The 27,759-nt window shown below is 39.7% G+C and overlaps 1 protein-coding gene across 2 annotated transcripts; it reads left to right on the forward strand.

The window, feature by feature from the left end:
* Positions 1-229: 229 nt before the first annotated feature.
* ubtd1b (ubiquitin domain containing 1b) lies at positions 230-14,257 on the forward strand. 2 transcript variants are annotated; one of them, XM_067488335.1, is made up of 4 exons: positions 230-1,041; positions 11,077-11,304; positions 11,449-11,606; positions 11,976-14,257. In XM_067488335.1, exons 1-4 carry the CDS (start codon positions 960-962, stop codon positions 12,243-12,245), a joined length of 738 nt encoding a protein of 245 aa, XP_067344436.1. In that variant the 5' UTR covers positions 230-959; the 3' UTR covers positions 12,246-14,257. The 2 variants fall into 2 exon arrangements, with proteins under 2 accessions (XP_067344436.1, XP_067344437.1); XM_067488336.1 differs by lacking the exon at positions 230-1,041 and adding an exon at positions 4,488-6,217.
* Positions 14,258-27,759: the final 13,502 nt, after the last annotated feature.

The following is a 27,759-nucleotide window of genomic DNA, read 5'->3' on the forward strand; positions in this document are numbered from 1 at the left end:
GAAGTGGACTTTACTATTCATGGTGTGGCCATTAACTTTGAATAAATCATTATATGTATCATTAATACACTATGCGTAAAATAAACAAAGTCGTCTGTGTAATAACTATGTTGAACCTCGGCCAGGGTTGAATATATTTCTTATCATCTCCAAGCTTATATGCTTGTCGTCCTGACGTAAGCGAACCCAACATTTCCCTGCGTAGATATACGCAAGCGTAAGAAAGTTCGGTGGCACTCGCTCTGTCGCCAGTCGTTCTACCAGTGTAGAGGGAAGTAACGTTAACGACTGAGGGGTTTAAAGAGAGGACTGTGGAGACAGCGACAGAGTTGTAAAGTGGTACATCGAAAGCTGCGGAAAACTGTAACTACATACCACATCTGTAGTAACTCACAGAGAAATGGCCCCAATGGGTGTGTGGAGAAGTTTGTGTTTACTGATGTTTTGGTGGTGTTAGCTAGCTCGCTGGCCCTGTTAACGTTAGCTATTTAGCAAGTAAGCTACGAGCTGTTAGGACTGCTGGCGTCAATATTTACATTTACCCAAGTTGGCAAGAAAGTTAGAACGTTAGGTAACTTACACGATGAAGGAGATATGGTTAAACTGATAGAAATTTGGCAGATGTTGCAGCGGGTTACAATCTAACTATTAGTGTGAGTTAGTGTGGGTCACGAGCGTTGAGTGTTGTAGCGTTAGGGTCAAACTTTTAACTGCACGACACGGATACACAAAGAGTGAAAACCCACAACAACCCAACAGGTAACTTATAGATCAACTCAGTGCTATTTAACATACAAGCGACTCCCTCTTTGCTGTTACGGATTAACTATCAGGCTAGCAACGCTGGAACTGGCACCTCTCCTCCTCCACCTCGTTGGATCTAGTTCGTCTTTCTCTTCCGTAATGGACCCCCTGATCAGCTAGTGAGACGCGTGGAAACGATCAGCTGCCTGCTAATCATGGGAGGCTGTGTAGGGAGATACTTGCAAGGCTGGGAGGACACTCAGAGCCGAGGCTCATCGCGGAATGGTGGACGAGGAGGTAAGACAGTGGGTGGATGGGTACATCAATGTGTACGGTGCTTAACTAACTGGTAAAAAGTTAAAACTGTTCTTCTTTCTTTCATCTAATGCACCTTTATCCCAAGTATTATTATATGATATTTTGCAAAAGAGTTTTCCACATGACAGTTGTCTGGTCTTTCTCAATAGCATTTATATTAACTTTACACAGATCAACCCCACCCAACACCAAAAAAACCCCCACCAGGTCTGTTTACTGTTGTGGCTGGTTGGTGTGATACCTTATGCATTTTACAGTGCACCCACTGTGCTAAAACAACAGAGGCATTACCCATTCCTGCATTACAATCCTGCATCAGACTGTAACCTAAACGCATCTCAAATAACCCCTTTGAGATTGGATTTCACCTCCGTGTTAACCTTTGTTTTTTTGAGGGAAATCTCTTAACTGCTGGTAAACAGAAAAGAAAATTACTATCAAGGCATAGTCATGCAACCAAAGAAAATAAAACAAATTTGAGGCATCCCTTTGGGTGATCTTTCTGTTTGGCAAAGAAGACATTTGCATTCATAATGTGACACACATATCTTATAAAAAACTGAATTTTATATATACTGTCAGATTGGCGGAACTGTCTCCTAACTAGAAAAAGCATTTACAAAAAAAAAAAAAAAAAAAGGACTGTGAGTGCTTGGGCGCCAAAAGAATTTTCCAAAGCAAAGCTAAAATAGTTTTTGCTGGAATAGCTTTAAATTTAGCTTTTGCTGAAATCGCTGAAATAAAATGTTTGCTTCCTTATGGTTAAGCAAATCTCAAAGTCAGTTAGACTTCAAAACTTCAAAGGCAATTATGTGATGTCATTGATGATGTTCCTTGGTGAGAGTATGCCGAAGCAGTTTGGCACCAAACAAGGTACGGAAGACAGAAGTTGTAATTAATAATAATATTGTAGTAGTAGTAAAGGTGATTATAACAATAAAGATTAGGATATAATTACTGTGAGTAAATGAATTCTCCACTATTCACAGTAAATAAATATGTTGTATTTTCCTCCAAAAGACAATAAACCAGTAAGTTGTCTTTTCTTAGAGAAAGTTATTTTCGTATTTTACCAGCGCGCAGAACGCGATCGAGCTTCCTCATGCGATTTAAATTGAGCACCTAGCCGACTCATCTGTCATCCCAGAGCCACACCTAACATTGATTACAGCCAAATTCTCCTACACCACACCTACATTTGCCTGACATTGCACCTACAAACAAAGTGGAAACCCAACAATTTCAATCCTTACTCTCATCCCACAACAGTAAGCTTGCTGCCCCAGCTGCTGTCATTTAGAGTGATATTAAGTTAGTCCTGTTAACATCGTGTATCATCAGAGACCAAGCAGGACATTGTGGTTACTGTAACTGCCAGCAAAGCACCAGAGGTTACATTAATTCCAGAAGGTGCTTATATACCAGTTATTCACATCAGGGACTTGCGTTCTCGTTTATTACTTTCCCGGAAAATAGCATTCCTCTAAAGGTAAACACTGGTGACATGTTTTGTTGTATTACACATGTCTTCAATAGTGATGGATGGAATCTGGATTTACAACCAGACTTAACAGTGACACAGGCAACAAAAAAGTTCGGCATAGTTTCAACCCCTAGACAATAAAGTCTTTTCTTTTGTTGTTGGTTTTAGAATTACCTTTTAGTGATAGATGGGGTGACTGATGAAATGCTTTCTGTTCATGGAACAATTATAGGCTTTATATACCTGTCTCTTATGTCTGTTATAAACTCTGCTAGGAAGGAAAAAGTCTCCCAAATACTCCAGCAGCAAACTTAATATAAATAATGTTATTTTACTTAATCAGTACAATGAATGGCCAAGCCATCATTAAGTGTATTCCAGCAGCTACTTTCTTCTCAAGACAATTCTTACACAACTGGGAAGAATCCTTGGGGGGGTCATTGTTTTGCTACAAAAAGAAGTTGTCAACAATCAGTTATTGCCCAGATGGAATTGCAGCCCTCTTCAGTATGGAGTAGTAGCCATGCTGATTGAGGATGCCTTGCACATTGTGCAGATCACAGTGAAGTAAAGTGATTTTGACTCTTGTTAACACACATACTGTAATGAATGTGAGTAGCAAATACATGTGTGTCCCTATACTCTTAAGGTCAGGTCTGGCTCATCCTATGTTATTAGTAAGACCTTCAAGTACCGTACAGTTGTTTTATCCACAAATATCTCCCCAATGATCGTAGATATTTTCGCAGAAAGAAAAAAAAAAGTAAGGCAATGTAAGGTTGCAGCATATCTCTAAAGACTATAGGGTGGACCTTTTTAAAGAAAACTTTAATTTTTTGGCCTTATTTTGTAGAGAATAGCCTTCCTTTCTCAAGACCAGTATAGATGACTTTCTAACGATTTTAGAACCATTTTTGGTTCTAATTTACAATGAAAATTACAGCTCACTTTAACGATGAAGGAAGAGCCAAGTATAAACCCATACATGAACCTATATGCAGTAAATCAAGATGTTGTAAGACCTTTTGAAAGACACACATGATCAGTTTCAGAGCGTTCAGGCAGTTATTGCTAGAAGTTAAGTGTAACATGCAAATTTGAAAATACAATATCACCAAATCATCACAGAAATACAAATGTGTGTAGGGGTTTCCAAACTTGTCTTGCCAGTAAAAATTCCCTCAATCAGGTTAGTTGGGGTGTAATTTTCAGCTTGTTCTAGTTATAGTCGCTTTGAGAATATCCAGAGCATTAAAGTATCCTTTATAGGGACTGTTTAGGAATTTAGGAAAGTGTCTGTTATTCATTTTGATGCAGGTTCTGTTCCTTTTGTTTTTTTTTTTACTAATGGAAAGTTTTGCAGTTTGTCTTCTTCCAGCAGGAATAGTCTGCCGTTTAAATCAGAAAGACAGGACGCTTTTAAGAATGATAACAGCTTTGTATCAGGGAAAAAGACGTTTTTGTTTTTTCTTTAACCCATAACAACTTGGACATATCCCAGAACAGGCATCTATTATAGATTTCCAAAACAGAATGTGACCTTCATAATCAACTGCATTTTCTTTCTATATGCCAAATTGGACATAGACTATATAACAGCTAAGATTCCCCAGGTTTATTTTGGCAGTAGTTTGTGCTAATGAGCTGATTGATTTCATCAGACATTCCCTACTTTAATGCTCAAATGGAAAAGAACAGGTCAGGTCATGTCTTGCTGCCTCACTGACTGGCTTCTTTACCAGGTCTACATCTTTACTTGACACAACCTAAGGCAGCCAGGTGAGAGCAAGAGGTCAAATGCAATACAAGAAAAATGTAGTATAATTTTAATTTTGAGTATAGATCTTTGGATAAAAAGGCTGTGTGACTTGTGTTGAACTGTGTATGAGTGACATCTTTATCTTTTCCTTTCTGCTGTTTCCCTTTCAGGGGTCTTCACAGTGAATCATGTGCCTCCATCTAACCCTGTCCTCTGCATCCTCTTCTCTCACGCCAACTACCTTCAATGTCCTCTCTCACTACATCCATAAATCCCCTCTTTGTTCTTCCTCTAGAGCTCCTGCCTGGCAGCTCCAACCTCAGCATCCTTCTACCGATATATTCACAGTTTCTCCTCTGAACATGTCCAAACCACCTCAATCTGGCCTCTCTGACTTTATCTCTAACACATCTAACATGAGCTGTCCCTCTGATGTCCTCATTCCTGATCCTGTCCATCCCCGTCCCTCCCAAAGAGAACCTCAACATCTTAAGCTCTGCTACCTCAAGCTCTGCCTCCTGTCTTTTCTCCTGCCACTGTCTCTAAGCCGAACAACATCTCTGGTCTCACCACCGTCTTGAACACCTTTCCTTTCATTCTTGCTGATACTCTTTTATAACACAACACATCTGACACTTTTCTCCACCCGTTCCAACCTGCTTGCACTCGCCTCTTCACCTCTTTTCCACACTCTCTGTTGCTCTGAACCGTTGACCCTAAATACTTAAAGTCCTGCACCTTCTTCACCTCTGCTCCCTGTAACCTCACCGTTCCACCTGGGTCCCTCTCATTCAAACACATGTATTCTGTCTTACTGCGCCTAAACGTCATTGGTCTACTTTCCAGAGCAGACCTCCACCTCTCTAGAATTTCCTCCACCTGCTCCCTGCTCTCACTACAAATCACAATGTCATCTGCAAACAACATATTCCACAGACATTCCTGTGTAACCTCATCTGTCAGCCTGTCCATCACCAGAGTTAACAAAAAGGGGCTCAGAGCTGATCCTTGATGCAGACCCACCTCCACCTTGAACTCCTCTGTCACACCTACAGCTCACCTCACCACAGCTTACAGCTCTCATACATGTCCTGCACCACTCTAACATACTTCTCTGCCGCTCCAGACGTCCTCATACAATACCACAGCTCCTCTCTCTGCACCCTGTCATACTCTTTCTCTAAATCTACAAAGACACAATGCAACTCCCTCTGACCTTCTCTGTACTTCTCCATCAGCATCCTCAAAGCAAATACTGCATCTGTTGGACTCTTTCTAGGCATGAAACCATCTTGCTGTTCACAAATGTTCAACTCTGCCCTTAGCCGAGCTTCCACTACTCTTTCCCACAACTTCATTGTTTGGCTCATCAGCTTTATTCCTCTGTAGTTGTCACAGCTCTGCACATCTCCCTTGTTCTTAAAAATGGGCACCAGTACACTTCTCCTCCAGTCCTCTGCATCCTCTCACTCTCCAAGATCTTGTTAAGCTAGTCAGAAACTCTACTGCCACCTCACCTAGACACTTCCATACCTCCACAGGTATATCATCAGGTCCAACTGCCTTTCCACTGTTCATCCTCTTCAATGTCCTCCTCACTTCACTCTTACTAATCTTTGCTACATGGTCACCTCTTGTACTCTTTGTTCTCTTTCATTTTCCCCAATTATCAAGTCTTCAAAGTTCTCCTTCCATCTTCCCATCACACTCCTGGCACCATGTAGGTCAACAGCACCGGTGGGGGGGCACTGTTAACCCAGGCCCCGACCGATCCAGCATGGAAGTCAGATTTGGTGTATGAGTCACATCTATCAGAAGAAAAAACACCAGTTGGCATCCTCATGGCTGGAATACACTGGTAGAACAAAGCAGTGTTCTACATCATATAAACTGTGTCTGACAGTTTTTGAAATGTGAATATTTTTTATTATCCCTTGTATTCCACGATAGTAAACTTTATATCATTACATTTAGGACTGTTTGTTGAGCAAAAGAAACCATGCATTTGCTCCCCATGTGGAATAGACAGTTTCACTATTTTATATTTTAGAAGCCAATCTCTTTTCTATCTCGCCGTTTTTCTACAAATACACAGAGGCTGATTGAGAGGCAAGAACACACTAATCTGAGCAGAAAAGTCCAGAAAACGGTGACCCATTCCAGTTTCCTGGAGTGCTCAGAGACATCATCAAATGTCTAAAATACAAAAGACATTTAGTTCAAAAGGATATAAAAAGCAGCGTGACATAAATGGCAAAAGTGTGGTATTTTTGTATGATAATGTACTTTATTAGGTAATTGTTGCAGTCACGTTTTACGTTAAACAACGTTCACATCAGAAGTTAGATTTTTCTAGCATTTGTAATCTGAATCATTAGTAATAAATGTAGCTGATCTCAAAGGAATTCTCAGAAATCAACAAAACCACATGCCTTAAAACAGATGCATGTTTTATCATAAATAATTTGTTCAGTCTTGTCAGAAGAAAACGATGAGGGAAAGGATTATATTTGCCTCAGAACTACCCAGTGTTTACAAAAGTCACTGTATCCATAGTTCAAGGAAGCGTAGTACACCATTGTGGTGAGAAGATATCCAGCCACAAAGATGACCCTGTGTGTCTGTGGTTGTGTCTGCAGTCACACATAGATTGTGTCTGTGTCCAATGGACCTCCTCCCTAGCCTCTCTCATTCTTTAGTGCATGTTCACTGCTGTCTGGTATTTAAGAGAACACAGAGAACACCAAACATTCATTACTTGCCTCATGTCAGGGGAATGTGAGTAGCTGTTAAATGTTTTTACAGGGCCAAAGTAACAGATTCCCAGATTCAAGTAAACTTGTAACAACCTCCTAAGATTATTTATAACCCCACATGGCTGTGGGGTGTGTCGTTACCTGATATACAAAATTGAGAGGCAGCATTATATGATGCCTGTCCCTTGTTTATGATGCATTTTACTTGCATTCATAAATGTGACAAACTTGACATAATTTTGCGTCTACATTTTGTGCAAAGCAGAATTAAACTTTCCTGTGCTACAGTGACAGTGTTGATACAACAGGCGCATTCACTGAATCAAGTCCTTACGTCCACTGTTCATACAAATTATCCACCACGCCAAACTTACTTCAATAAAAAGTTACCCTTTTAAACCGTATTTCTGCCACGGGGCCTATAATTAAGGTGCAGGTTGTCCATTATTTTTCTATTGAATATAGATTTTTGGCAGATAGTTTTGAGTGTTGAGCGTTAGGGTCACTTTTTACCTTTTGCGAGAAATTTTGACTTCAGGAGGGCACACTTTATAAAAGAAAACACAGACAGTACAGAGATTATACAAGTCTGAAGCGAACTACAGTAAGACATGAAATGCTTAATGTGATTTGTCAAACTTCAAAGCTGTTAGCTTTCTCATGTCTGCTCTAGTGGAATGTACAGCATAGAAACACTTTAGAAAAAAACTCCCTGTAGATACTATATGGACTGAATGTGTTACTGAGAGATAACTCTCAGAATAGTTTTCAGTCAGCCCTTCTTTAAGATATGGGGGGTCACTAAACGTGGGTTTTCTATTGCATAACCTGAACTGTAACCTGGAGAACATGTTCCACTACAAGTAGAAAGTACCAGTTCAATTTTTTTTTATTCATGTTGAAGTATAAAAGTTCCATCCATCCATCTAATATCTTTACTGCTTATATTTTTTAGGGTTGCGAGATGCTGGAGCCTATCCCAACTGTCACTGAGAGAGAGGCAGGGTATAGGGTTCTAGTCTAACTCAGGGCTAACACAGAGAGACCTATAGGCAACCATTCACACTCACATTTACACCTATGGGCAATTGTTAGCCACCAATTAACCTAACAAACATTTCTCTGGACTGTGGGAGGAAACTTGAGTACCTAATTGAAACCCACGTAACTATGGGGAGAACATGCAGACTACACACGGGGGACCTTTTAGCTATGATGCAGCTGTGCTAACCAATCCCCCACCATGCTGCTGGTACAAAAGTACATATTGTAAGCGATACAAAACAACGTGTTTTGAGTAGTACTGAATTCGATGCTGTTGATGACATGAACACCCTGAAAGTGTCATCCAGATCTAATTCAACAATTAGTGGTGTCACTGGGGAAATAAATTCGAAAAGAAATGAACTAGAAGCAGGTTGACTACCAGAAATCAGAAAATAGTTTGGAGAACATCTCTTAAATTCATAGCATATCTCTACAACTATTCTGTGGAGTGGTATTCAGAAAGCCGCATTTGCTTTACTTGCGATTCACTGGGCTCAAAGTGCTAATCTTACACCACCCATGCACTCCAAATTACTCCCCCTAAAGCACCCACACTATAAATAATTTGTAAGAAAGTCAACCCCTTGAATGTGTGCTGTCTCCTCTATACTCTTCTTCATTTCTCATCGCTGCACTTTGTTCTGTTAAAGGAAATATTACATCAGCAGTAAGACATGGTTGAGAGAGAGAGAGAGAGAGAGAGAGAGAGAGAGAGAGAGAGAGAGAGAGAGAGAGAGAGAGAGAGAGAGAGAGAGAGAGAGAGAGAGAGAGAGAGAGAGAGAGAGAGAGAGAGAGAGAGAGAGAGAGAGAGAGAGAGAGAGAGAGAGAGAGAGAGAGAGAGAGAGAGAGAGAGAGAGACTTAAATAAGTGCTCATCTGATCTAGCCTGTCTAGGTTTGTTTTCTGTTAATATTGAATGGTGGGAAACACAGATAAAATTACATAGACACATCCAGGCTACACATGCTAAATGCATATTGCAAACTCTGGATGACCTTCTAATTTTAGATTTATACGACGTAGTGGGGTGTGTTGCTGTCTCTCTGGTGACAGCTAGTATTTCTCCCTGCTCCTAGCTTTGTTTATGCCTGTTAAAAAAGAAAAAAGAAAAGCGCAAGGCATGAATTTTATGCAAACATCAAGTTTATTAAACAATTTTACTATTTTCTCACCTTCCACACAGTCATTCTAAATGTGAAAAGCAAAAAGATTTAATATAGATAGCAAATGAAACCATACTAAATCTAATCTACTTTCTAATCTAATAAATCTAAAGTACTTTCGTTTTTGAATACCAGTAACACTATGAAGAATTGTTTATGAGAGTAGGTCTCCAGTGCATTCGATGTGTTTGTCAGATATACACAATCCATTTGTAAACATGCTTTTTATTTTTTTTTGCATGAAAACTCAGGAGGGCAGATTTTACTGCAGTTTATGTTACAGAAATATAAGTTTGTGCCCATATTGAAATATATATTCCCTCAATGATGGCTACTTGATTGCCAGAAGGTTTGTATGTTTTACTTTGAAATATATGTTATCTAAATCACAAATATCATATTTGCACCAAATTAAAATCAAACAAAAAGTATTTACAGAGCTTACCTGTATACTTACCTGTATATTTATTTTTACTCTTAAATATTGGTCAATGTAATTGAGCTTTTTTGAGAAAAATGTAAAAATAACCTTGTTTTATGTCAAAGTGAAGGATTTCTAAAAACTCTTAATCAAAAATGAAATGATGTAATTGGATAGTTATTCACCTTCTTCCAGTGTGTATTTCTTTTTAGCACATATGGCAGGAATTACATCATTAAGTCTGTGGGGATAGGTCTCAGTAAGCTATGAACATCTGGACGCTGCAGTTTCTCTCTGCTCTGTCAGGTTGCACAGGAATAATGAATCCAACCTTTTCCAAGTCCAGCTAGAAATTCTCAGATTAATTGAGGTCTGGGCTCTGACTTGGTCACTCCCAAACATTACCCTTGTTGTCTTGCTGGAAAACAAATCTTCTCCCAGTTCTTTTGTAGACTGCATCAAGTTTTCCTCTCTGCTGCCTCTCCCATAAAACATGGACTGGTGAAGCACCCAGGCAACAGTGTTTGTCTGTGCAGTTTCTTATCTCTGCCACGGAAGCTTGTAACTCTTTCAGAGGAGTTGTGGGTGTCTTGGTGGCTTCCCTCACTTGTCTTGTACAGACCCCCAGTTTTTAGGATGGCTTGGTCTAGGCAGTTATACCTCTGCCACATTCCATCTAATTTTACTGATGGATTTAACTGTATTTCAATCCATTCTGACTTGTGCTTTTCACTAACCCCTTTGCAAAATTGTTTGAGTGGTCTTTTGTCTTTATGGTGTAATTGTTGCATGAATAGTGATTTAACAGTAAGTGGACCTACCAGACACAGGTGTATTTATACTACACAAACGCATTTACTCTACTGAGGTGATCCACATTTACTTATTGTGTGACTTTCGAAACCACTTTCATTTTTTATTAGTAACATACTTACAAGTATTTGTTAGCTTCATTGAGCTCACATATAGACTTGCTTATGTAAATGATACCCGATTTTTAGAGTATACATTTAGCATCCACACCATTATTTCCAAGCTTTTTATCAAACGATAACGTCAGTTGTTCTTGTCCAATTTCCTTCATCCACTGTTGTGCAAATCCGAAAACTAACAGCAAGTATGTTTGTATGTCTTATGTCTTTGTGGCTTACCTTGGTTTTTATCTGTTGTACTGCATTAACTGGCATCAATTTAATGGGAATTTTGGATAAAATATCTTTTTAAAACAACTAGCCACTGGTAAGTAAAAACATATTTGGAATGCTCCAATCAGATGGTAGAGTGGCTGCCTACGCGTCCCGCCCTTCCCAACCCCACGTTGAACTGTCGAAGGGCAAGACACTGAACCCCCATCCTCATTCCAAGCTTCTTTCTTTTCCATTACAGGACGTAATGAACCACTGAAGAAAGATCGCCCGAAATGGAAGAGTGACTACCCAATGACAGAGGGTCAGTTGCGGAGCAAGAGAGATGAGTTCTGGGACACGGCACCAGCTTTTGACGGTCGTAAGGAGATCTGGGATGCCCTGAAGGCCGCCGCTGTGGCCCTGGAGTGTAATGATCATGAGCTAGCTCAGGCTATAGTGGATGGAGCAAGCATCACACTGCCACATGGTGAGGACATAAAGTATCTACCTTTCTTACTCATATCTGAAACATATGTTTAAAATAAATAAATATCAATCTTTAAGTAACTGGTTTATTTAGGGTTTACATACATTTACACGTTAATTTGTCTTCGTGACAACCCTTCCACAGGTACTCTCACAGAGTGTTACGATGAACTTGGAAATCGCTACCAGCTGCCTGTCTACTGCCTGGCTCCTCCCATTAACCTCATCTCAGAGCGCAGCGACGACGACCCTAGTGACAGCCCTGAACCCCCTGTGGCACCCAAGAAGGAATTCCAGCTCAAAGTACCATAATAAGTTTCTTTCTGATTTCAGTATCGTAGGTTTTAATGCCTTAATTTAACATGCAATCATTACCCAGAATCCATAGAATCCACATTTCAAATGTGACTCAAATTGGAACCAGCTGGTATTAGTATGGGTTTTATTCAGTCAAAGCTTCTGACTTAATATAGTTGAAATAATAACCTCAGAATCGACTAAAACCCCAACTTAAGCTGTGTCTAAGATTTTGTGCATAAGGGACAAAAGTGAAATATATCTTTAAGCAATTTCCAGCTTATAAAAGCACTGATAGTTACCTTCCTGGTTTATTCTTGAAGGTTTCCGTGCAGGACTTTTTTGATCATTCCTACATTCACTATTTCTCTGTAGGTACGTCTGTCCACAGGTAAAGACCTGCGTCTCAATGCCAGCATGGCTGATACCATAGGCCAGCTTAAGAAGCAGCTGCAGGGCCAGGAGGATATCGACGCTGCCCACCAGCGGTGGTTCTTCTCTGGCAAACTGCTTACAGATAAGACACGACTGCAAGACACTAAGATCCAGAAGGACTTTGTCATCCAAGTCATTGTCAACCCGCAGGCCCTTCTGTCCCCCGAGGTGTCACCCAACACCACTGTTTTCTCGCCTCCGTCTGAATAGCTGAGACCCTCGAGGAAAATGATGTACAGGGTGACTGACACGCCTAGAGGACCACAAATGCTCCCTATTGCTGAATAACTTATATTTTTTCGAGAACACTAATAATTTTCAAATACAATCAAACTGTGGAGGTACAGTGCTGCTTTCTTTCATATGTCATTGTATTTTTTTGGGTGTGCTGAGATGTTAAAGTGAATCCAGTCACACCATTAACTCTGGAGATCTTTATCTTGAATTATCTGTGATAAATGCAGAATCTATTGTGCTGGTGTGCAGTCTTATCAACAACATCACGGTGCACGTGCAAAGACTTGGCCTCTGACCTCTTGCCTGCACTAATGCTAATTAAGTGCCAATGGAAGAAATGCAGAGCAGAGGTGTTTGTGTTGGTTCTAAAGCACATTTTTACTAGAATGCCCATGGACTCAGCAGTTTTTGCTGTCCTCCACAAAAACAGGAGGTGGAGGTTTGAAGGGGAAGGGGACGGGAACGAGTGATCTGGAACCCTTCTTTTTCATGTCATTATTTTCCTTTTAATGGGGATATAATGTAAACGGAGCTTTTTTGCACATTTGAACATAATTACTATACTTTTCGTGGTAGTTTGTGTGCCTTCTACAAGATGAAAGAAAGCTACTCAAGTCCTGAAAGACACTTGTTGGTTCTGCTAGAGTAAGCCTTCTGTATTTTTTTAGATCAGTCCAAGCTAATTCTGCTGCCTTGTTTTATTGATTTTGTAATTCAGTCAAGGAATTTTGGTGTGTGAGTGCTGACAGGTGTGTGTTGGTGCATTTGGGCAAAAGGAAATACCCATACAATACGATTATTGTAGCTCACATAGACAGGACTGTTTCCCTAGTGTACAAGTCATAGCTTTGCAATCATGTGGCATTGTACAGGGACATAAACATTACAATGCAAAGTTATGGTATGTGAAGCTCTATTAATGAGTGCTTTTGGATCATTAAATGCATAGGGGCAGCATCACAACCCAGATATTGTCAGGGAAGGTGCTTAGGGCTGCTTTTTGAACCACCTGATGAATGTAAATCCAGTGTTCGCTCACCCTTTCTTCTCAATGTGGTCCAGTAGCTTTGAAAGAAAATATTTTTCAAATTTGTTCACCGATGTCTGACTTCCTTCACCAGCATACAGAAGGTTTCGACTGAGCCTGTTTGCCAGAAGACAGAACAACTTCTGTAGTTGTTGAGATTGGTGAGAGCCATTATGGTTGGATATATGGAGCAGTGAAACACAACGGTGAGGTTAAAAAATGTAACTTTGGCGGTTGATTCTTATTAAATCTAGCAGCACTAAACCTGTTCCCATTACAGGGAGTTATTTTGTGTGCGTGAGTAAAAAGAGCCACTTCACTGATTTTAGACAAGAGCTGACACAACTTTGTCTCTAATACTTGAGCGTACACATTGAGTGCATTATTTACTGTGGCTCTGGAGGAGCTTAAATGAGGCTGAGAACATAACCCTCATTGTAATGTCACCAGATAAAGGTTTTAGCAGGTTTCTTTGAACAAACCTTATACATTATCAGGTGCATTATAGAAGATGTAGGATGAAATGTATTTGACCCCCATATTAGAAAATAAGTCAGGATGTCTCTCAGTGAAATACTAAATCACGACTGACTAAATCAGGACTAACAATTAATTCAGATGAATTAGCACATTTTCATATTTTCCTTTGTGACTAAGCAAAACAAATTTATTAAGTATGTTACAGTATGGCCTTTTTAAGTTCACAGCATTAGTGCAACACCATCACTGCACAGACAATGACTTATTGAGAGATTAAAACTAAAGTCTAATTACATTACAGATGGTCTTTGCACAAGCCGTTCTGCCTGACAGTTGTCACTGACCAGGCAGGTATAGTTATCGCGTTGAAGTACAGAGATGCCTCTGTTAGCGTTTGTTTTTCCGCAGCAACAAACAGGGCATTGTTGCATTGTTGTATGTAGAGCCATCAAGTTGGTCAGCAACCCCAGAGCACATGTCAGCCATGAAAAAAAAAATGACCCTAAAACTATTCTCGCACCCCCTTTGCTGACACTCCCATCAGGCCTAACAGCATGATTGGTAGAATGTTACTAAAGCATTGTGGTTACGTTCACACACAGTTTAGATATTTCCCCTCATCACACATGACGCATCAGATTTCAACCTGATTGCTTAATAAATATTCACTAAGTTGCATTTAAAAATTTTTTTTACTTTCAGTCTGAGACATACGGTACATTTGGAAGTGTTCTGGCATGTAAGCAACAACTAAATAAGTATAAGAGACTTGACATAATTGGTATTTTATATGCAGTTTGGTCTAAATGTTTTGAAAGAGTTATTTTCTGGTACATTCATACTGAATAGAAAGAAAGATTGTGAGTAGCTTAGATATGTTTTTGAGTGTTCTAACAATCAACAAACATTTTTTTCAAGTTGTGAACTTTGTGAACCACTGGGAATCTAAGAGAATTCTAATTGCATGTTGCTTGTTTGGTGCGTCGCTTTCACATCTAAGTGATGTCAGTCACAATTTGGTAAATATTCATGCAAATCATTATTGAGCATCAATACCTGCTTTGTGCACGTAGCCCATGTTGTGGCGGCGGTGGTAGAATTTCCGCTGGCACAGAAGTCTATAGCTTTATAAGCACTGTTTTCACTCACCACTCCTGTTGCACAATTATCATGCAGTGTCACCAACGAGGAAATGAAAATGAACCATCTTTATGAACTGAGCCACATCCCATCACATTAAGCTAAATGTTCAATCTGTAATTGAGTTTCATATTCTTGTGTGTATTCAATACATTTTTAAGTTCTGTAGTTTATCGATCATCCTTTTGCTTCCCTTTGCCAATGGTTATTTTGGGGTGATTTCATAATGATTGTATGCAAACTTGAATACACATTTTCTCTGTACAGTATGTGCAATACAATAGACTTAGACCTCGATAATATTTTAGATTTTAAAGTTTCATAGAGCACCAGCCTTGATTATTGATACAGGCCCCTTCCAATCTGAACGTCAGACAATCAGCTGCCTCTGTCAACTGTTCAAACTCTTTATGTCTATCACTTCAGACATTAGTCATCTCTCACAGACAATATATCTTAATGTTAAAATGCCCACATAAGTTCCCAGTGTCCATTCAGCTGTCAGCCCTTCATGTCTCAGCTGTGAAGGTCGTGGTGTCGTTGAGTCTCAGGGTGGGGAAAGGCTCTGACAACTTTATCAGTAGCTCTCCTGGTTCAGAGGCCACGCTGGAGTGAGCCTGTGTGCGTTTGTCCCCGTTTATCTCACAGCCTCTAGTCTTATGATAAGATTTACTTACTTTCTAAATGGTTTAAAAACTAACATTGAGCAGTGTTCATTGCACCAGGTTAAACTTAAAAGTGAAAGTATTAGTAAAAAGTAAAAGGGCTTATGGGAACTTTAGCGTGCCCCTCAGGTCGCATCAGAACAACAAAAACCCCCTGATATTTTCCACCAGCAGTTCACTAGAGGGTCACTCCATGTAGAGTGAAACACTATGGTATGAAAAGATTCTATTTTGCTCAGTTGAGTGACAAAATATTATGAGCTGTTTCCCTTTAAATGTGCTATGAAATTGATGAGTTCCTTTTTTTTTTTTTTTTTTTTTTAATTGGTGTGTGCATACTATTTTGTTTTTTGTGAAGGGCCACTATGAAAAGTCATATTCTTCTAAACAATAGTAAAGTAGCAAGATGTAACATTTCCTTAGATCTACTTTCATCTACACATCTACTTCAACATAGGAAAGCACAGGCATTAATAATAACATGAACAATGTCTGCATGAGGGTGTGGCCATGGAAGTGAGGCAGCTAAATAAAAGTCATCTATTGTTCAACTTATTATTTACACCTGTGCTTTTTTAAAAATGATTTTCTATTAATTTCCACTGTTTATTTGACCTTTTACAATTTGCAAGTGATTTTCTTCACAGGGAAACTAAGGGACAGCAAACCGTAGTAGTTGAGAGATTTGTCAGTTACGTCTGTGCAGTCCAGAGGTGAATGGAAACACCTCTGTAGTCAGACTCCAAAACACAAACTTGACTTTTACAAACCTATTTCCAGTGTACAGTAGTGTGTCATAAATGTGGGACAGGGGCTTTTCCATTACCCTGTACTGGTCAGACTCCGATGATGATTCAGTTTCAGCATTTTAAGCTGATGTGACAAACAAATCCAGCGAACTTTAAGACGTGTCCTGTTTTGTAGTTGTTGTTTTTTTAATTTGAAGACCACTGACACTGACTTGCCTGCAAGTTACACCTCTCATTTTTGTGACCACTATTTAAAAAACAAAATCTTTGTCCAAATGCAAGGAGTGCTTAGTTTTAGATGTAGTGGTAATGAGCGGTTCTAATAAAAAATAAAAAATAATAGGGCTCAAGAGAATTTTATGCATATTCCAACAGTTCAGGTTGGAAGATGTTAGTTGACAACAATCCTTATTTAAGGTCCACTTGCTCACTTTATCTAGATCTTTCAACTGCAACTTGCTATCTTCTTTAGCACATTGAGCTTAATAAACCCCCCAGTTCTTGAGGAAACTGTAATTTCCCAATTTATCAGAAACATGGCAAGATGTGGTTGAATGTAGTAAATGGACATTGAGCCAAGAGGGTTTTTTTTTGTCAGCTGTTTGTAAAATGTAGAGACTGACACAGGATCCACAAGGGACAACCACCACTTTTTCTTTTTTTTTGTCTTTTTTAATGCACCGTCAATGCTGTTTTTAAAAGCACAATAAGGAGAAGTGCAAATGGACATTGCCAGTCAAAAAGCCTCACTTATCATTTTGCATACACTTGAATGTATGTAAACGTCTGCTAATTTGAACACATTTGGTAAGATTTGACGAAAATGTGTAATCTGTTTTCCGCATAGCGTCAAGCACACACGTCTATGTTACACAAACAAAAGTGCATAGAAAGTAAATTTTTTTTTATAGCTGGATACACAATAAAAGCCATAATACGCCTGAAACCTTTTATTTTACACGTTGAACAGCAAATAACACTTGTAAGATTTCAAATTCAAAAAAACAAAAATTGCAGTGATATGAAACCTTTTGAGAAAAGGTTATGTTTTTCAAATTGTCTGATACCTAATTGTGTATAAAAACAACTGTATCTCGTCAAAGAGAAAAATCAAATCATATGGAGATATTTTGATGGTTAATTGCACCCTCAAATTATTTTACTATACAATGCATTCATTTATATGCTTATTTCATTCTGTCATATTTTTAAGCTGTTGAGGAAAAATACAAAATAAAAAAAATAAAGCTTGTCTTCTGCCTTTTTAAAAATTGGGGTTTGAGGGAATGGAAACAAAAGAGTTGATGATGAAGGAGCATAACGATGATAAAACTCTCGACTGCCTACGGGCTCCACAGAATCATCATCCCCACAAGATGGAGCTGTACTGTTGTGCAAATACTGGAGCAGACTGAGGCGTCTGAGGAAATCTAACTGTTTGTTTCAAAAATTCCATGCGTGAATCTGATGATTTAATCTGCGTGTTCCTTAAAAAACAGCAGTGGTTCAGAGCCAACAGAGGATCAACGAGTGACTTATGGAGTGTATTCAATCATTTAACAGAAGGGCAGAGTGTGTTTTGGATCTGCACTTCTCATGAATAATAGGACATGAGCTAAGAAACAAAATGCTTCATGTATTCCACAGAATGCCTTCCAACCCTGTTTAAAATAAGTTTCATACACATAAGTTCATATATTTGCTGCAATGTTTCTCCGTTCGTTTCCCAGCAGCCACCTGTCAGTTAGTGATGTTGGTGGGAATGTGATGGGACAGACAACCTTTCTGGAATTTTCCCTTCCCAAACTTTGAGTTACAGTAGGTGGCGCTCTTCTCTTTCGCTGCTGAACTGTGGTGAGCCTTAGCGGTCATGACAATTATGCCCCTTTTTCCTTTTCTTTACCCCAGAGCTGTAAAATCCACCATTTACTGTCTGCGAAGCAGGAAATAAGTGTGTAAAGTGTGAAGAGCAAAAAGTATTTCGTCATAGTGAATAAGCCGATAGAGTGGTGGCTGGTACTTTATGTGAAAATACTTGACAGTGGCGCCATTTTTGCAGCAGCTAACATCCTCCTCTCAGTACACGTTGAGAAAACTTTGCAAGCAGTGTAACTCTGTCTCTCTCTCTCTCTCTCTGCAAATACAGTTAACACAGGGTCTCTGGAGGGATGTGGTGCACCGGGTCTGGAAAAAGCCCCCATTGACACTGGAATTTCACAGGGAGAGCTGTGTTTGTGGTCACTCAGCCAGTCTGCCCCATACACACACACACACACACACACACACACACACACACACACACACAGTCCCTAGATGACCCTGACGCCATAGCAGAGAGTTTGGAGGTTGTGATTTTTTGGGGGGGGTCATGACGCAGGCTTGTGACTTTATTTGACTTTTGATTTCATTTTCTAAAAATCCCCCATCATAATGTGTATGACTATGTTGCTTACCTCTTACTCTGTAAAGTTATGTCTGACTTTTTATGACATTACTTTAAAATAGTGTACCATGTATCAAATGGCAGTGAAGCCAACACACACTCTTCTCTAAAGCTACATACTGTAATGTCTAGTGGGTCATGTGCTTTCTCTGGATTCATATACAGCTTTGTGCTTGTTTCGTGTCTGGCTGTTGGTTAGTTTAAATCTGCCTTACATATATTAAATGTCCCAGAAAAGAAAAAGACCCTTCTCATCACATCGAATCAATTTAAAACCCCCAACCATACCAACTGGATTTAGCAGTAAATAATATTCTCTTATCGGCACAATGGAAAGTCAGCCCCACAGGAAGTTGAGAATCAAGAATCGGATTAACTGTGCAGAGATAGTTGGACTCTACAACAAACGTCCTCTCTCCAGACAAAAGCACTACCTTCTTTTATAGTTGGGAGTAGTTGGGAGTTTATATGACGATCTGTCATTTCTACTCCTACTGACCACTGAGGGCGGCAGGGAGTTTGTTGTAGGCCAACGCAGAAGTTTGCATCACCCGGGTTCCCTCGTAAAAAAAAGGCAATAAAATGCTTCCACTGGTGTTTATATTATTACTTTATCATAAAGCTATAAGTCTTGAAATCAATCCTGCGCGCTCTGCCCAGCCTTCACCGTCCCTGCTCTGCTACGCTCTTCTACTATCTACTAAATGGGAGAAAACTATTTTAAACAAAAACGTCATACTGCAGTTGAAGACGTTAACAACCCAAATAACATTAAATCTTGTGTTTAATATGTGTTTTAATTGTATTGAAGGTTTTGACACCTGCAGTTCCCCCCAAAAAATTCTCTCTGATTCCAGAGGACAAAAATGTAGCACGATAATTCTTTTGTAAAAGTTACCAAGCTCAGTTCTTGCACTTCGTTTAGTTAATATCCTTGAGCTTGAAAACTGGACATTTTTAATGTCTAGTGAAACATTTTAACCCCTGGGTCCATACCTTCCACTATTGGACCCTCCTGGACAGTTAACCACACACAAAATCTAAAGTCCTTAGAAGTCTTGATCCTTTCAACCTGAATGCAGTAATATTAGTACGACTTTCTACTATCCTGTATACCAGAGGAGCATACGGTGAACACCTGTTAACTGTAGGTAATGTGTCTGTGTCCAAAATCCCACCCTAACTCCGTTTTGATGCGATGTTACACTAAGCAGTTAACTCAGTGAGAAGTTAATTGAAGTGTCAGACACTTCGTAAACCACGTCACATTGCATCCTCACTAACAGTAATTAGCACCACAGCATCTCTACAGCAAGGAGAATTGTCATAAAATTGTTATGTACACTGTTTTTCCTCCCATTGGGGAAGTTTAGAGGGACTGTACACTGGACAGATTTACACACTCAACAATTGGACACTACTGCAAAATGGTGAACACACTGTAAAGTGCCCCACTGTAATAGTGAGTAGGGTTGATACTGGACACGAGCCTATGATTTTTTTTATTGATGAAATGCTCATAGTACAAATGTCCCCAGGTTGAGTTCACAGGTGCACACTCATTTCTAATTTAATCAGAGATGAGTTACAAGCTTCTTCCAGCTTTTTCTTCAGATGATGGCTTGATTATACGGTAACTGTAATATAATTTGCCTTCCTCTGATGTTGTGGTTATGTTGCGAATGACAGAACAGAAACTAAAAAGAATAGGCTTTCAAAAGAAGCTCAGAATTACCCTATTCAGTGTAATGCTTAGTGAACTTCTTGAAGTTTCTGCTGAACTGACTTACAGGAACTGGAGGTCATTCATGAGTAATCAGGATGTTTATGAAAGAAGTGTGTGTGTGCGTGTGTGCGTACTCCCTGAATTACAGATGCCTCTAACCAGAATAGATGAAGAATTTAAAGCGTCTCAGCACAGAGTTGGTGATTTTGTGTTTGTGTGCTCGTCCAGCTAGTTACGGTGGCTTTGAAGCTAATCGCTGGACTCCTGCTCTCATCCACTTACCTAATACTATCCCGGTACAGACTTAAACCTCAGCTAAGATGATGGTGTTTGGGTGAGTCACCTAAATACCTTCCACTGTAAACTAAAACTGTGAGCCTGGTCACCCCATGGCGTGACGGACCAGGTCACAGAGTCCAGTGGGAGCAGAGCCAACAGAAGGTGTTACAAGGCGAGGCGGGTTTCCAGGGCTTAGCGTGGCAGGAAGGTGTTTGTGGGTGTGGGTGGGGGGTATTTGACAGGTAGAGGCTCGGAAGGTTACCATGAACCAACCTATTGTGTTAGTAGAGGAAGCAAATTTGGCACTTAGCTAAGTTCGGAGGTTGCATGTCCGCATGTCTGCTATTGTTCCTATAAGTTCAGATGCAACTAGTACAGTTTTTTTTTCAATTCACTTCAAATGAACTTTATTTATAAATCTCCAATTCACAACAAGCCATAATAAAGTTAGGACTATACAGGTTTGTAGAGGAAAACCAACAATCCTCCCTAGGCAAACTCCCTTTAATGGAAGAAACCTCCAGCAGAACCAGGCTCAGGGTGGACGACCATCTGCCTTGACTAGTTGGGGTGAGTGGAAAGTGGAGAGAGAAAAGAAAAGAAAAGCAATAGGAAGAAACAACAAAACATTTGGCCATTTGGTAGGAAAAGTAGCTGCAGCCGGGGACACCTGCAGAAAGGGACAGAGAGAGGGAGAAAGACAACAATGGAAGAAAGAGAACACAAAGTTAATATCATGCAACGCTCACATAGAAATGCAGGAGTCTAAGTCTGTAGCAGCATATCTGAGAGCTTGCTCAGAATCCCTGAGCGGCTCTAACTGTAAGCTTTTAAGAAAGTACGATTTTATCCTGGGTGTCTGCCTCCCAAACCGGAACTAGGCTGGTTCCACAGTAGAGGGGCCTGGCAGCTAAAAGCTCTGCCGCCCATTCTACACACATTCACACATCACTACATACAAATTTGTGGCTTCACACAAACTACAATTTTCTTTGGCTTTCCCAAGTGACCAAACTAACATTAGCTGTCAAGTCCTGTACTGGCTCCATTTATATCCCTAAATGCTGCCTGATAACAATGTAACTAGGGAAGATTTCTTAAAATTGAACAAAAGCCACACACATTCTGTTACAGCTTGAGACACTACAGGTTCCTGCGAACCAATATACACACTACAAAAATCAGCAATAAGACAGTTCATTTAATTTGAATCCTGTAGACATTTAAATCAATTGTACTAGCTTATATTGAATCCGAGCTATAGACTCTGTTCCACATACATTCAGTAATGGTAATATGAGCTGCTGCAAACCAATCAAGTTCTCCAAACACAAATTCATAAACCCCAAACCTAACTGAGACTCTCATGAGACTGATTCAATCTCCCAGAGCCAAAGTAACCATCTCCTCATTTCCTTTCAGCCAATCAGGAGGCTTCCAAACATCCCTATTGTAATCAGCAGACCGTCTCGGGGTATTTACTGTACCAGATTGTAGCTTAGGACAATCTCCCAGTGGCCTACAGGGTATTAGACGCTGATATGAGCTCTATCAAAGTCCCGTCTTCCCACAGCAGCCTAAAGAAAAAGAGGCGGTGTTGCCTGAAGGTCACAGAAATTGACCTCTGACTTGAAGGGTGCAGGTTTGACACACTTGATGGACCTCTTTTACATTTCTGTATTGTAGTTTGATTCCACCATAGATATTTGAACTGAGAACTGTTAAGACATGATGTCACACTACACGAAAATCACTTTAAAGGCCAGATCACTTTACTTCCATGTTGCTTCTTGCTTGCGGTCTCATTACATTTGCTCTAAAGTTTACACTTATTGTTGTGTTAAATCCTCAGTTTCAATTCAGCTCTGGTAACAGTTCTTTTTTTCACTAAACTAAGTGTTACTCAAGTTTTACACTATCAGGAAACTAACACTGAAAATCTCATTTATTTTTTACAAACAAAACAAAAACTCATAAAACTGGTTTACTGGACATGACTTTATTTCAAGATGATTTAACACCCGGGAGGGACATGAATGATAAATTTAAGAGCATTTAAACTTGAATTCCTGGAAAAAAACGACCAGTAACAATCAATAACAGATTTGTTATTGCTGGAAGTGAAGTTTACCATGCAAATTTGGTTTAGTCATTACTCTGTGCTGAAATATGTCTCCCACCGAAAGATAATATACTAAAAAGGTGGTTGCAAACTTGTCACTTGTAAATCAATATATAAAAATCCGGTCAATGATGAGCGGTTCACACAAGGTTCGGCAGTTGTTGGATTGTTTCTGGTGCCACCAAAAGGGCAAACTACCAGTTATGTTGTGGAGTAAGGCAGCTTCCACTGTGCTGTAGCAAGCTGTGATGTACTTTACATTACACTATTCTTTAAGTAGTAGCTTTTGCACGTCTGAATCCTTTTTCTAACCATAATTTCCAGGAAGCCACTCATTTTAGTGTGGTCTAAAAAACATCATGCAGAGAACAGAAACTTGCTAAAGAAAAGCAATCCATCACATGAAAACTCATGTCTGGTTTTCGTTTCGAAAATGTTACGTTATTAATAAGTGGCAACACAAATGCAATCATGGAAATAATTCCACTGTGGGACATTTGCGTGCAAAGGGGGGGAAGCCGCAGCTGAGACCGAGACCAGAGTCGGCTGCCAAACAACAATGTCGTTAAAGCAGGAACTGACAAAATTCAAATTGTTACTTAATTTATGAGCATGAATTTTGGTGTAGCTTGTAAATACAACCCGTGCACCAGTTGTTGGTGCTTCGTTGTTGATCTGATTGTTTGTTTTGAATCAGCACGTGCCTTCCACCACATTGTGATGCAAAAATAACCTAAGATTGAAACAATTGAAAGCAGAATGTGGAACTAAAGTTATCTTAATTGATTTAGTTTTCCTGTATTTGCACACACATTTCCAGGGACTCTAGTCCAGATAGAAGACAAACAAGTAAGTGAACAAAAGACTTTGATTTATCTGTTTACTTCTTCTGTATTCTTGTATGTTCTGTCCTCTGCCGTACTCTCTTATTAGTTGGATACACTTTGTAAGTCCGCTATATAAAAAATACCATAAAAATACCATTTCTTATTGTGGTGTAATGACATATGTAATGTGTTACCCAAGTCATCCTGAATCCCCTCCTGACAGTGATGACTGCAGATGTTTTCTTCACTTCACACCATATAAATCAGTTAACTGTGACGGAAGAGGGGCAGTAAGCGTCCCTGATTGAAACACTTAAAAACACACGCAGGCCCACACACGCACACGCACACACACACACAGTGCACAGCCTTGATATGGCACAATTACCATAATTACCAGCGGCCTACAGAATGCTATATCCAAACCGCATGACATGGCAGAGTAGTGGAAAAATGACAGTTCATGTCCCTGTATTTGCTCCTATCAGGTTGCACTGTTGGGCTCTTGGTTATGGGACTGATCTGACTGCCACTGCGCTCAAACGGAGGGTTCACACGCATCAAGCTTAGTTACTGGCTTGCTTGAAATCTAACAAATACAGATGTATTGCACACTTAACCTTACAGGCACTGGCTGTGGTTATTCGGGCAAAGTTCCGCATTTTGTGAAATACATTTGTTTACTTTCTGTCTGTTTGCTGAATATAATGCTACAGTCAGCAGCTTTGCATATAGCTGGGTGCAAAAGTTTGCATCCACCTCTTTTTAAATGTCAAAATGAGTAAAACAAAGTTTTTCCCATCAACACTATATTTTATGTACATTCAGCTACAAGTGTTCTTTCAACGGGAGTAATAGTTTATCCAAGTGTTAATAATAAAATAATGATAATGATCAGTGCAAAGTTTTCATCCTTCTTAAAAACATATTTCCAAATAAACTTTAAATGAATTCTAATGCAAGAACAATTTTACTAGTTGTATGTGTATTAAATATTATATTGATAAAAAAACATTTTTACTCTTTTTGTCGTTACTTCTTAAAAACAGTGTATTGCTACGCTTCTTGTGCTTAAGTTTATCCGATGGCGTTGACACCAACCAACAGTATTAATAGTGTCAGATTAGGGCAACTTCACTTACACAGAGTACTTATATAGTAGTACAGTATAGTATAGTACTACCTGATGTGTGCTGTGGGATTTGAGATAATTTGCTTTGTGTATGCTTCGCCGTATTTTCCATGTAGTCATACCATACCTCCACTTTTCCCTTAGTCTTGTGGTTGTGTGTCTCAGACAATAAATATCAGTTGTGTCACTGTAATACAGTACTTTCTCTCTTTCTGTCTCTAGATCTACATTCTAAAATTGATACCACTGAAACCAGTTGATGCATGTTTCCCACTAAGCATTGCTTTGGAATAAAGCTGTTTATGGATGCTAATGTCACAGTCAGAATGTGCACAACCCTTGTTTAAGCAGCACCTAAATAATTACATTTCTTTTCTACGACACAATAGATGGTTGCAACCAAGAGGTTTAAACATGGCTAAAACACTCATATAACCCCAAAGTTCTTCATTACATCTCCACTGGAGCACAGCAGTGAAACGCCAGATGAAATTTCAGGGGACAAAGATCTCCATCCGTTGTAAACAGGCATGTTAATGGTATATGGGGATTAATGTGATGGAGACTGCATTATGCAGTGCCTAGATCTTTTGGAAAAGTGTGTTTGCACATGAGCACATTTGTGATGTGAGAGCCAACCCCATTTAAGCCAAGACACACCAGACTGTGGGTGTCCTGGCTGCTCAGTTGGATAATGTGCTCACCATGTAACTGTAAGACTTGTATCCAGTCCTGGACTTCCGTCACCTCCTGCCCGTTCAGTCTCTGGTCATGTGTCTTTACAGTCTGAGGCGTTTACCAAAACCCTAAAAACCTGAAAAATGTCGGTCATCTTGGGCTAGATTATAACTGGAGGAGTCAGAAAACTCTATAGGAACTGTTGGATTATTATTAGGAAGGTGTGGTGTGCAGAAAAGGTGTATGTATTTTGTTTTTCTTTTTGATAGGAGGTTGGTCACATTTTAGAGAAAACAGAAGAGGTTTGAAGTTCTTTTCAGCCCAGGTTTTGGGTTTTCCCTCGTGACATAGTGTATTGAAAGATGCCAAAAACAAAATGCCAGTTTTGTTTTCCTACTTCTGTTGTGTGATGTTATAGCCATGTAAAAATGACAATTTTCATCTGAGTACACTATTTTAAATGTATGATATTATGGTTATGGGTAATGCCAATGTTTGAGGAACTGAAATAAATGAAGGAAAAAGGACAGAATCAGAAAAACAACCTGTGTCACATTATTTAGACAGAACTTTGTCACATAATGATTTTGTGGTTCAGCTTTATCTCTGTGTACTACGTGGTTTCTTAAATCCACCTTTAAACTCTTCAACCCAGCCCAGCCTTATTTTTCCTAATCCCTGCAAACCAGCTCCATGTGTATGATGGCCGTGTGTGTGCTCGCGTGCGTGTGGTTGTGTGGGTGTTTAGGTGAGTTCCTGTGTGAGTCCTGAAGCAAGCTGTGATCTCTGTTTATCTTTCTTGTTCTTCCCTCTTCCTGGGCAGGGGGTTGCATGGTAATAAAAGTTTTAAGGTACAGTCATTCTTAATGGAGACAGTCTGGGTCATACTGAACCTAACCTGGACCACCTTCAGTGTTTCTTCACAAAAGAGTCTAGTTACTTATCATTTTGCAACACAAAGCAAACATGAAGAAAATAATGTTTTCTGAGTTTGGTGCTGTTGAGAGCCAAATAGTGCTTGACAAACAGCTCACTGTGAAGTGGTCGCTGGCCGTGGCCTGAGGTAGAGATACAGTTATAGAGAGTAAGACAAATGCCACAAAAGTGAGAAGCCAAATACACAAAAGCTTTGCAGAGTAGATGTGAGATGAGAGGATTAGGATGAAGAAGGGGATGTTGGGAGGGAATTCGGTGCCACACAAGTCGCTCCTGGGGCCTGAGTGGTCCTGTTGGGTTGGCAGGAAGAGCGAGGAACCATGGAGTAGGGGGATGTGTGTGTGTTTGCGTGCGTGTGTGTGTGGCGGGGGTGGGTGGGGGGTTCTGCTGAGAGCAGCTCTCGGTGCCACGTTTGCATCACAGAACTCTAATCCTTTCAGCACTGAGTCAGGCAGAGCTGGCGCTGTGGTTGTTTCACTTTTTAAAAGCCCTTTTCTGTCATTTGCTGCTCCATCTGCAACATGATCACAACAGCGTGCGGCTTTTATAATTTATTTTTTACCTCTTTGAAGTGGTTACGTCTCCTTTTGTTTGAATCTTTTTAAAACAGACCATTGCTGTACCTGTCAATCTGTGTATTGCAGCGCAGCACACAAACAGTTTATGTACAGTAAATGATTCAACCACTTAGTTGATCAACCACTGAAAAACTCTACTTTTATTTCACACAGAACTAAACAAAGCAGGCCAAAAAAAGCCATGTGTCCACACCGTAGTTATTTTCATAGACTGTAACGAAACCTAACCTCTTTAAACATTTTTGTAAACTAAGATAAAATAATTTACCCACAAAAAACTAAAATGAACTAAAAAATATCAACAGCTTCTTAAAATAACTTAACCTTATCGAGTGAAGAGGTGAGGTCAGGGCGTCAGGGAGAGAATGCGGGAGTGCTGTGTGTGACTATCTCAAATTAATTGTAAAACTGAAAATGAAGGTCCATGTTTAACTCGTGAAATTACTTCAGGTAAAAGCATCTGCCGTGCAGATGTAAAAGGAAACACTATGAAGAAGAGAAACGTGTTGAACTGCAAGAAAAAGAGCAGCAAGGGAAAAGTCACAATCCAACAATAGCAGACAAGATCAGCGATGACCAGCTCCAATCAATATCTTAAAACACACTCATCAAACTTTAAACAATTTCATGCAACACTGCATTTGAAATTTCAAACTCAAATTAATTGATTGCGCTAAAAACACAAAGAGCAACACAAAGTGTCAC

This window comes from Channa argus, chromosome 20 (genome assembly GCF_033026475.1).
Source record: "Channa argus isolate prfri chromosome 20, Channa argus male v1.0, whole genome shotgun sequence".
In the NCBI taxonomy this organism is placed as follows: domain Eukaryota; kingdom Metazoa; phylum Chordata; class Actinopteri; order Anabantiformes; family Channidae; genus Channa; species Channa argus.